The 12,609-nt window shown below is 38.2% G+C and overlaps 1 protein-coding gene across 3 annotated transcripts in view; it reads right to left on the bottom strand.

Annotated features, from left to right (window-relative positions):
• Window positions 1-12,609, bottom strand: part of BRF1 (BRF1 RNA polymerase III transcription initiation factor subunit) — a 218,245-nt gene that overhangs the window by 105,857 nt on the left and 99,779 nt on the right. For all 3 annotated transcript variants that reach the window (XM_039336739.1, XM_039336730.1, XM_039336721.1), the window contains one exon: window positions 9,968-10,061. In XM_039336739.1, coding sequence (XP_039192673.1) covers window positions 9,968-10,061 — 94 coding nt within the window. The remainder of the gene's footprint in view (window positions 1-9,967; window positions 10,062-12,609) is intronic.

A 12,609-nucleotide genomic window follows, 5' to 3' on the forward strand; every position in this document is an offset into this window, starting at 1 on the left:
AAACTACATGCATTTTTTCACTCATTCACTCCTGGTCCTGAAATCCTACTGCCCTACCACTAATGCCACTCCATCTTCAGAGTAGAATGAGTTGATGTAGGACAGTGTTTCTCAACCTTGGCAACTTTATGATGTGTGGACTTCAATTCCCAGAATTCTCCAGCTAGCATTGCTAGCTGGAGGATTTTGGGAATTGAAGTCCACACATCGTAAAGTTGCCAAGGTTGAGAAACACTGATGTAGGAGGAAAAGACTGGAGTATTTAATTCCCTAACCACTGTAGGAGGCAATCATTCCTTGGAAAGAGTTCCAGGTTGCTAACTATTGTGGGTTGCCTGACTGGCCAGGCAATCAGGGGTTGACATTTGCCAGCAGTTCTGACTCCAAGGGGGATGCAGAAAGAGTTACTTGTACAAGTAATGAAAGAGACTACTCCAATTCAAAATGGGAGAGAGTTCAGGAGTCTTGTTGACAAATAGTAAAGATAAAAAAATACTATTTCCTTCTATCCAACCTCAGTGGAAGGAGGGAGAGATCCCAAACTAGGCAGATCTCTTCAGCTAAAGAGGAAATGGGAATTTTCCTTTCTGTTATCCACAGTTAAGATTGTTCTGAAAGGGAGATGTCAACAGCTCCATCAAAGAAATGGAAATAGAACAAGGGGAAAAAAAACCTTCTAGCCATCAAAAGTCAAAAAGAGAAAGGGAAAGAAGTGTTGATACCTCCAGATTTAAAGAGAAATAAAAAGAAGAAGATATGGAAATGGTATAAAGAGTGAAGCTGTTAACACAAGAACCAAGAGTTCCTTAGCTACTGAGAATGTTATGTTATGATAAAAATGTATCAGTTGCCTCACAATGCCAGCAAGGGAACAACCAATAATCTGTTGATTCAGAAAGATGGAAGAGATTAGAATTAGCATCTGGGAGCACAAGTGTGTGGGGGGGCACGCACATACACACACACACACAAAACACACACAAACTTTGACGCTAGTCAAAGTAGGAAGATAGGGAGATCTATTTGTGGTTTCATTCTTGTCTGCAAGAAAGAAACTTAAACTAATTGTATCTGCTTTCTGCTAAGTAAGCCAGTTTCACAGTATCTAGAGATTTCTTATATGCCTGTGGGAAGCTGCTGTATATGGAGTAACGCCAGTGATCCAACTAAAAGAGTATTGGTTCAAACAGGAGCCCTTCTTTGCCTTAGATAGAGATTCCAATTACTGAATCTAGAGATTTTGAATTTAAAGCTTATTATCAAGAGTTCCTCTCTGGTAGTCTATGCTGAGAAAAACAAATGAGAAGTCTATGCAGAAATTTCCCAGATAAAATCTCTGGTAACTTGTCAAAGGCATTCAGTTCCAAAACAGATTCTTGTACAATTTAAGAGAGCTACACGAAACAAGTACTTATTAATTCAACTACCTTCTACTTAATGACATTTTAAGAATCTAAATAGCTCAAGAAAAAAATATTGAATTCAGGGAAGCTTAGTGAGAAAGGTTTGTTTTGAATATGCCCTCTATAAATGCAATATAATGTGAGGTTACTTAAGAAACATCAATCATGTTTTATGGATCTGTGATAAATACAGCTATAATTATAGGTCCTGGAAAATAATTCAGCTGTCACGTTTACCTTGTCAAAGTAAATAACACTGTCAATTTAGTTGATGTGCAAGACCTGAGTAAACATTTCAAAGCACAAATTTTGTACTCATGCTCCTTCATTTTAAACAACTGCTCAACTGAATGTGCTTCTTTTACATTCAATGAATTTGCTATCACTCAAATAAAATGAAAACTGTATACCAATAATCCTTCTGAATCATTTGGAAACTGTGGAAAATATCTTACTAGCTGTAAGCTTTATTACTGCCTTAAATCAGCAGGTCTTAAGCTTAAATAAATTATAATGGTGGTTTTCAAAGAGAGTTTTTACTATGCTTTAACTTGCTCTGAGGCTTATAAATTCATAGAGGATAAGTCCACAAATCAGGAGGTTGATCAACTAAAAACCATTCAATTAGAATGACAAGCCTTTCAGTCTACTGATGGCTGTAAGTCATGATAAGTCAAGAAGCAGCATGCTTCTATTCAAGATTAATATAAAGAAGTGGGAGATAGTTATTGTCTTGATTCTGAGTTTTCAAAAGATATCTAGCCAGCTACTGTGAGAAATAGGATGCAGAATTAGTTGGATTCAGGTCTCCTAAAGCTCCAAAGGCTCTCCAGAATAATTCAGTTTTTAATAACACTTACAAAAAAACTAGTAGCATGGGGGCCGATCATATTTCCAGAAGAGGCTGTTCTGTAATGCAGATGCACCAATTGAAAACCACTGATGGTTCCCCATCTTCACAAGCTGATGATGCAACTTCTCTTAGGATATAGCCTACAAGGACAGATCATTTACCTAGGGTCTGTAATCCGTGCTCTTCGGGCAGAAATTAGGTGTCCAGTTCAGCCCCTCTACTCTAGTAAGCCTCCCTGCTATCAGCCCCCTTTACCACAAAGATCCTGCAGGAAAAGGGCAGTGTGGACAACCGTGGGATCTGGCAGGGTGAGAGCTGTGAACCATAAACACAAAGCTTTCGCTGTGTCCCTGCACAACAGCTACAGTGCCCTTGCTGACCTTAATAGGGACATTTAGGAGACTGGTAAAGGTATTTGTGAAGATAACTCAAATAAGCAGGGGATTGTGGTCCGAGATGAAGAACTAGATTTTGACAGGGAGAAGTGTGAATCAGGTATTGCACATCAGTCATGCAAGAATAGAAAGGCTCCCAAAAAGAGAAGCTACCTTCTGGTAGGTGATTCAATTATAAGGGATGTAAATTTAGGAAAGGACACAGAGGCTTTGAAAGAGGTCAGGTGTCTTCCAGGTGCTACTGCCAGTAGGGACAAGAAGCGTATTTCTAAAATAATCAAGAATGGCAGCAAGGACTGTGATGTGGAGGCTATTGTACATCTTGGCACTAATGATCTGTCCCAAAAAGATGTACTCTCTGTGCAGAATGATTTCCAGAGCTTGGGGAAGGAACTTAGCAGAATAGGCTGTAGGCTTACTTTCTCAGAGGTTTTACCAGTGTATAAGGAGCAAAACGGAAAAGGCCAGCGCATAGCACAATTCAATATGTGGCTAAAGGAGTGGTGTAAAGGGGAAGGCTTTGGATATATTAGTCACGATGTCAGTAGCTGGTCCAATCAAAAGATGTACAAAAGAGATGGTTTGCATCCATCAAAAAAAGGGACTGAGTTACTCGGCTATAAATTCACAGATTTTCTGGAGGGAAATTTAAACTAAACAGCGGGGACAGGGAGTTAATTGATACGGAACAACCCTGTCCCCGGCAATTTAAAAACTATAGGGCTATCAGTGCATGTAGCATAGATGTGTGTGTGGACAAGAATACCAACCTTGCTACCAATCAAAATGAAGCCTCTAATAGCGAGTGCCACATAAAGTGCACTAACCAAATAGGTGGTAAGACAATAGGGGAACTCAGGCACCACACAGGTTATGTAGAAAGGAAACACAGGGCCACCCACAAAGGACTCAAATGTTTATACACCAATGCACAGAGTATGAACAGCAAACAGGGTGAACTAGAAATTCAGGTTAACGAGGGCAGATACGATATTGTTGCCATTACGGAAACATGGTGGGATGAAACTCACACATGGAACACACAGCTAGAGGGATTTAAATTATTTAAAAGAAACAGACCAAATAAAAGAGGAGGTGGAGTTGCTCTCTATATAAGAAATAACTACATCTCCACAGAAATAGAGTACAACAATGATGAAAACTCTCTTGAATGCATTTGGGTCAATATAAAAGGGGGGGGAAATGACATTGCCATAGGTGTATACTACAGACCACCCAACCAAACAGAGGAAATAGATGAACTTTTTGCTAGTCAGCTAACTAAGGTATGTAGGAAGCACACCACAATAGTAATGGGGGACTTTAACTACCCTGACATCAACTGGGAGACAAACTCCGCACCAAGTGGAAGATCAAACAGGTTCCTGGCAAACCTAGCAGACAACTTTGTCTCCCAAAAAGTAGAGAAGGGAACTAGGGGATTAGCCATTTTGGATCTAATTCTCACTAACAGAGATGAAATGATAGACGGTGTTGAAGCCATAGGAACCCTGGGAGGAAGTGATCATGCAATATTAGAATTCAACATTATAGAAGCACAACCAATAGAACACAGTCAAACTAGAGTCTTGGACTTCAAGAGAGCTAATTTCAATAAACTTAGAGAGGGCTTGGGAAGGATTCCATGGATGAGAATCCTCAAGGGGAAAACAACTCAAGAAGCTTGGGAAATTTTGAAAAATGAGATAATAAAAGCACAGTCTAGCACAATACCAACAAAGAGGAAAAATAACAGCTCTCAAAAGAAACCAGCATGGCTGCATAAAGAACTCTCTGACAAATTGAAAGATAAAAAGGACAAGTACAGAAAGTGGAAAGAGGGGAACATAACTAAGTCAGAATATCAGCAAATAGCCCGAGCCTGCAAAGATGAAATGAAGAAAGCCAAGACTCAAAATGAACTAAGGCTTGCGACCAAAGTCAAAAATAACAAAAAAAGCTTCTTTCAACATGTAAAAAACAAGAAAAAAGTGAAGGAAATGATTGGTCCATTAGTGGGTGGAAGTGGCAAGAAGGTGACAAGCAACAGGGAGAAAGCAGAACTATTTAACTCATTTTTTGCATCTGTCTTTACACAAAGGGAAAAAACAGACCAACCTATCAAAAATAGTGCCATAAAAAACAAAACAGAAACACAAGTTAAGATAGGCAAGAAAATGGTTAGGGAGCACCTGTCCAGCCTAGATGAGTTCAAATCGCCAGGACCAGATGGATTACACCCCAGAGTTCTCAAGGAACTGGCAGATGTGATATCGGAGCCACTGAACTATATTTTTCAAAGATCCTGGAACACAGGGGAACTACCAGAGGACTGGAAAAGAGCTGATGTAGTTCCCATCCTCAAAAAAGGAAAAAAAATGGATCCAGGAAATTACAGACCTATCAGCCTGACCTCAATACCTGGGAAGATCCTGGAAAAGATAATCAAACAACGAATCAACGAACACCTAGAGGCAAACAAAGTCATTACTAAAAGCCAACATGGGTTTGTCAAAAATAGATCATGCCAGACAAATCTTATTGCATTCTTTGACCAAGTGACAAAATTAGTGGATCAGAGGAATGCTGTGGACATAATTTACTTGGACTTCAGTAAGGCATTTGATAAAGTAGATCACAACCTACTACTTGACAAGATAGAAAAATGTGGGGTAGACAGAACCACCACCAGATGGATCCGTAGCTGGCTGACCGGCCGTACTCAGCGAGTGGTCCTCAATGGAACTGCATCTATATGGAGGGAAGTGTGTAGTGGGGTGCCCCAGGGCTCTGTTCTGGGCCCAGTACTCTTCAACATCTTCATCAACGATTTGGATGAAGGGATAGATGGGGAACTCATCAAATTTGCAGATGACACCAAGCTGGCAGGAATAGCCAACACTCCAGAAGACAGGCTTCAGATACAGAAGGATCTGGACAGACTTGAACACTGGGCACTAACTAACAAAATGAAATTCAATGGTGAAAAAAGCAAGGTTCTACATTTAGGCAAGAAAAACCAAATGCACAAGTACAGCATAGGTGGCACCATGCTCAATAGTAGTAACTGTGAGAGGGACCTCGGAGTCCTAGTAGACAATCAGTTAAATATGAGCCAGCAGTGTGCGGCAGCTGCCAAAAAGGCCAACACAGTACTAGGCTGCATTAACAGAGGGATAGAATCAAGATCACGCGAAGTATTAATACCACTCTTCAATGCCTTGGTAAGGCCACACTTGGAATACTGCATCCAGTTTTGGTCACCACGATGTAAAAAAGATGTTGAGACTCTAGAAAGAGTACAGAGAAGAGCAACAAAGATGATTAGGGGACTGGAGGCTAAAACATATAAGGAACGGTTGCGAGAATTGGGTATGTCTAGTTTAACGAAGAGAAGGACAAGGGGGGACATGATAGCAGTATTCCAATATCTCAGGGGCTGCCATAAAGAAGAGGGAATTAAGCTATTTTCCAAAGCACCTGAAGGCAGGACAAGAAGCAACGGGTGGAAACTAATCAAGGAGAGAAGCAACCTAGAACTAAGGAGAAACTTCCTGACAGTGAGAACAATTAATCAGTGGAACAGCTTGCCTCCAGAAGCAGTAAATGCTCCAACACTGGAAGTTTTTAAGAAGAGACTGGACAACCATTTGTCCGAAATGGTGTAGGGTTTCCTGCCCGAGCAGGGGGTTGGACTAGATGACCTCCAAGGTCCCTTCCAACTTTACTATTATTATTATTATTATATATGAATCAGGTGCAAGACAATACTACCGGCTTCTAGCTGGTTTCTAACTCCAAAAATTCCTATTTGGGTAAATGGATTTCGACTTACAACCACAAGATTTGAATTACGCCACTGTAAACATGATCATAAAATCAGGTTGTCACATGAGTTCCTCAGCTTAGATTGCCATGAAGTATGATTGAAATTCTGGTCCCAATTATGATTGTAAGTGGAGGACTATCTTTAAAGTAAATTGTAAATTGTAGGACTCCAGATAAGTACTGATGAAAATATGTTTGAGAAATGTTCTGAAATAATAGAACCTTGGAATGATATATTAGAAAGTAGCACAGTTCTCCCTCAGACTCATCTCGTATTATTACACTATCACTATTAACTACCTCCAGCCTTTGGCCATCTATTTTAATGTGAATTAACTTAGATGATCCAAATTCATTCTTTCTGACAGACATTTTAGCCTTTTTCTTCATAATTAAATATATACCTTCACTTCCCTTCAGGTATGAATCAATTCTATGCCATAGATCAGATCACTTGGATTTCATATTTTTTCCATCCTTCTCCTTTCTCTTGGTTTCATAGATGCATAACAAATATTTTTGATTTCTTGTATTTCCTTTGATCATTCATATGCTTTTTCATATATTCCTCTTACATTCTAAGTCACAATCTTCTATATGCATATATTGTAGTCATCATCAGATGGACTCAAAATATAGAACTCTGCTTGCCTTCATGACTTTTGATCAATTGACGCTTTCACACAAAATTATTTTAATATGATATAGAAGGTATAAACTAGGTACTAATACCAACAGTAGCTATGTCAAATGCAGCATTATTTGCCAATAGTAAAAACAACACCAGCCAGTTTTGTCACATTTTGGCTAGTATGACACAAAAACAATCAATGTCAAGTTTTATTCCAAGCATGTCAATTATTCTAGGCAAGTAGGACCTCAAATCCAGAGACTACCTGCAAGTCACCTTCCAACTGCCTGTATCCCATCAATGATACACATGCAGGATGCAAATCATTGTGCATCATTTTACAGTAAGACAAAGATATAAATCCAAGATGCCTAGTGCAACAATTCACCTCAATTTATGTATCAAAAAAGACTGCTCAATGGTGTGCTATGAAGAACAAGTTTAAATGAAATTATTTGATCCATTAGTTGACAGGAGTTACATGATAAAGCAGAGAATATAGGAGGTGCCTTAGCTATACTGGATAAAAATTAGAGGCAAATTCCCTATAACCTTTGCCTATGTTTTCATAGCATGGGACATTAAAGGTGATATTCCTCATTATTTGCTCATCATGCCTCTTTAGCAACCACTATAAAATGTTTAGCTCTGATATAAAAAAAGGAAATGGGCTTGACCAACCTCCTAGAAAATTTGTTTCCTAAGAATAGGATGACCTTCGCAGCTGTGACAGTCTTTATTTGAGCAGCTGCTCAAAGCCATGTCAACTTTTTGATTTATGTAAGTAATGAGGGTTATGTTTTACAGATTTGTTTACTTCAGAAATTTTGTGATCCTTGTGCTATGTTTATTATAGGCTTTTTTATCCTCTCCTACATAGTTTATTTATACAAATGTTATACATTTGTTTATTTATTTATTTGTTATTTTTAATATGTATTTTAATTCAGTGATTTTTGCATCGTGTGAAGCTATGACCTATAGTTATAATAATAGAAAAAAATACTATCAAAAGTAATATTGGAGTATAGATAAATAACAATCATTCACTTAAACTATTTCTAATAATTTCAATGATTTAAAGCAAAATTTAAACTTACTTTGTAAACACAGTAATTCAAAATGAATAGGCTAACACTGGAATTCTTTATTTTCTAATAAATAGAAAAACAGGAAGTTTTCTGTTACAATGGAACTTAGGGTTCCCTGTAAATGCAGATTATTAAAGAGTAAAATTGGTGTTACAAAATCATTAAGTTTGACAAGAAAAAAATAAGAAACTACATTTTATATCTAAAACAATAAAAATACCCTGACATCACTATCTTGCAATTTGAAATATGGAGCATCAAAAGGAAAATTTTAATCACGGAATACTTGTATTACACAAATCCAAATTACATTATTTCAGAAAGTTGATACATTTGCATAAGCTGTGCTCTTGAAATTAAACAGTACTGGGGTTTAGTAGAAATCTTTTATCCTCAGCAAACTGAATGGAGAATCATTCCATTCTATCTAGCCGCAAAAAGTAAATATGTCCTATGAATTTTATTTAAACAATCCATAACACCAAAGTCTAAGTTTCCCAATATTTATGTTCAATTTATTACTTTAAATAATAAAAAACAAAATTAAATATAAAATATTATAAAGCTATTAAATCTTTATATCCCTGTAGAAACCATGACATTTGAAACAGCTGTCATAACCACTAGTATTTTGCAAAGATTTTGCACGAAGCTCCCTTTTCCGAAGGACGTCATTCCCCATTTATTTCAAAATAGGCAGGTACTTTATACATAGAAAAAAATATATTTCCAGAAGTAATTTATGGAAAAGCCTGCAGGTTCAGGTGCACCTTATATTATATGTGGCCTTTGGTTTAGAGCAACTGAATTAATATATTTTTCTTAAGATGTGATCTTTTGTAGATCCCATAAGCATTCAGAACAAGATTAAAGAAATACATTCATTACTGAGCTTTGGGCCAATATAAACCCATAAAATTGGATTTACCAAGCTTCTGCTCTGTAGTTTTAATTACAGCTATGACTGGGACGAAGAAGTCTTTTAACAGGAAATGAAATAGCCTATCTATAACAGATCAGAGTGTTATGTCCTAGGATTGAAACATAAATTAGTCATAGAAGGAACATGGACGACCCACATCACTTCCACAAACCAACTGCTTGCAGTTCCAATATAAATGTTTATGTTTAACTGTTGTTTCAACACTATCTCCTCAATGAAACTTCAGCTTCTGAAATCCACCTGCTCCTCCAATTTCTAAAATATGAGGCAGAAGAACTGCCTCTGCAGTCAATATTTGGATTCAGCTCCAGTTAGATTGTCATGTACAGTATTGATTACATCCTATTGATTATGACATTCTAGGTAACTCTGACAAAAATTATGTAAAAAAGAAATTTTATGTAAATCTGCTACACTTTATTATTTGCTTGTTTGTTTCATTCACATGCTGCCCAACTCCAAACTGATTCTAAGCAGCTCACAGTATAAAACAATGTAAACTTAAAATGTACCTAAAACACTAAGCAGATAGCAAATCCAGTCAACATGTAAAACATATCACATCACTCGGCAAAACCTCCAACCAGCCTAACCAAAGCTTAAGAGAAGAGTCTTCTAGAGGGCCATCCTGGTGGAACCTGTGGCAGAGAAAGAACACTTCCTTGGCCCCAAATAAGATACAGTTTAATCAAAGGATGGGGTTCTGTTTGTAAAAGATGTCTTTTACAGAAAAACAGATCTATTTTCCACACAGCAAATAATAAATTTCAGAAATGCTCTAATGCTAAAATAAAATGTAAAACAAATTACAAACTTGGCTTACCTTTTCCTTAATGTTGATTCACCAACTTTAACCACTCTGATTACTTCTTTAACAGTGCGCCGAAAATCATGCATTCTTGCTGCAACAAGGAGAGCTAGAACATAAAAAAGAGAATCACATCAAAAGGGCATTCGGGATGGAGGGAAGCAAAGGAATACATTAAATCATATAGGTGGCATTGGAAATTCTATTTCTCATATTAATTTCAAAATACTGATGGATTTCAGAAAGATTAAACTGGAATTTTATAAAATTTACTTTGCATGCAGAAATATTACATCAGCGCAAACAAACTTTAGAAAAAGCAGTATGGCGTAATACTCAACCTCAAAAAAATATTTCACCTAGATAGACTGCCTCCTTGCACACATACACACATGTAACATGCACAGACAATTAGGGGGAAATGTCCTAACACCACAATAGCACATGTGTTTGCTTTTTTCCCCACATTATTTCAAAACTTGTACATATGTTCCATTTTTACCATGCAGTATTTACATAGTAAAATTATCTCAATAAAAAGTAATTGCATAACATCATTCAATGCTTTCAGTATTTCAGTTCAAGGTTCAGAGCTCCTCAACAGTGTTTTTAAGCTAAAGTTGGGAGATATGTCTTAATGTATATTTTCCACAACACAGAAAAGATCATAATAGCTGTGGTGGCACAGTGGTTAGACTGCTCACTGCCAGGAGTTTGATTCTGACTGACTCAAGGTTGACTCAGACTTCCATCCTTCCGAGGTCAGTAAAATGAGGACCCAGATTGTTGGGAGCAATATGCTGTAAACCACTTAGAGAGAGCTGTAAAGCACTATGAAGCAGTATATAATTCCAAGTGCTATTGCTATTGCTATATCCCCAACAATTCTGTTCATCTTCTACTAGGTGCAGAAAGAAAGCCACAATTGAAATATTAATTGGTGGCTACCAACTAAAAAAAAAAATTCTTGGGAAGAAATAAAAAAGGAAAAAAAATGGCTAGACATCCTTTCTCTCTAGCTCAAACTATCAGTAGTTTAACTAAATACTGTCTTCTTCACTTTTAAAATTCAGAAGTCTAAATATATTGTTTATTTAATGTACTATTTTAAAGTAGTTTTATCCCACCCTTCTTATCAGGTTCAGTTAGTCCTTGGCTTATTACCACAATTGGGACTGAAATTGCCATCATAAGTCAGCATGATTGTATCCTGTGACTTAGGACAGCAATCCTAGCACTCACAGACTCATTGATCATTAAGGCAGTACCCAACCTAATCTAAACCATTCTGGACTTGGTCCCTCTCATCTCCAAGCCTCAAAAGGGAAGGGACTGACTCAAAATCTCCCCACCCACCCCCCATATCTGGTTTTTGGCCACCCTGTACCCTACTTTTCAAGAAAAGCAAGTAGCCACAGATCCACATGGCTCTGGGACTATCACCAGCCCAGCAAGCAGCAGTCACCCAGCACTCTCACCATTCTGCACTTCACCACCCCAGTTTATCTTCCCCATCTTCTTATTCTCACGGCTGACGAGGCATGCCTACCTTGTCCCTTGTCACACAGGCAGAAAAAGCAAGCCAGCCAAAGGAAGCCCCTTCATGCACAGTTGACAAAGGCAAGCCCATTTGCACCATGCTGCTGTGTCGGGCTGGGGTGGGTTTCCTGGCCTGCTGCAGATCTATAACTGTTTCTTGCTTGCTTCTGTTTCTTTGTGGTACAGCAGGAAGCCCAGTGCAGCAGCATGGCACATTGCTTTTGCCAGCTTTATGCAAAAGGGTATGCTTTTACCAGATTGCTTTTGCTGGCTTTGCAGTGGGGCTTGTTGGCATGAAAGACCAGGTCGGGAATGCCTCATTGGCAGTGGGAGCAAGAAAGAGCAAAGATAAACTGAAGCGGCTGAGCACAGAGAGGCAGGGGGACAAAAAAAGCATAAATGGAGGGAGGAGAGACAGGCGGAGGGGAGAGGTATTGCAACACCCCTATGGTTAAAAATGCAGGCTGGCTGCCACATGCCCAAATTTTGATCATGTGACCATGAAGGGGAGTGCTGCAACAGCTATAACTTCAGACACAGGCTTTAGTTCCATGTTTTTTTATCAGGGTTCAAGCAATTTATGAACGAATGGTCATAAGCGGGGGCCACTCGTAATGGCTTATTTAATATCTTTATCACACACAATGGAACCACCACCCATGAGCTTATAATCAAAAGAAATAAGAGGTAGTGAGAGAAGAAGAGCCAAAGTAGGATCAGGGATGAGCTCTTAAAGTGCTCTATTGTGCTAATCAGTTTGAAGGACAAAAGTCTGATCTAACAAGTCTCTCAACATCTTCTTCCAGAGATGTCCAACAAATCCAGTCTTTCTCTCCACTGTAACAAGATGTCACATGCAAAATAGCAGAAAAATGGAAGCGTAGCACAATCCTTCTTCTACTTATAGCTTCTGTGTTCCAAGTGCCCTCTGTAAGTCATTTTTCCCTTTTTTGTTTCAAACGTATTTGCCTCTCCAGGACATCAGAGAAAGCAAAAATAGCTCTTGCATCTTAGGGTTTTGTCCCATGCATCTGTCTGTAGTATATACTTTGGTTCTAGAAGGTTCTTATATATAGGCCATGAAAGAACTATAGCTTGACCAACTTGTTCTGATCATG

The sequence above is a fragment of the Crotalus tigris genome, unplaced genomic scaffold, assembly GCF_016545835.1.
Source record: "Crotalus tigris isolate CLP2741 ecotype Arizona unplaced genomic scaffold, ASM1654583v1 scf7180000017548.2638350, whole genome shotgun sequence".
NCBI lineage: Eukaryota > Metazoa > Chordata > Lepidosauria > Squamata > Viperidae > Crotalus > Crotalus tigris.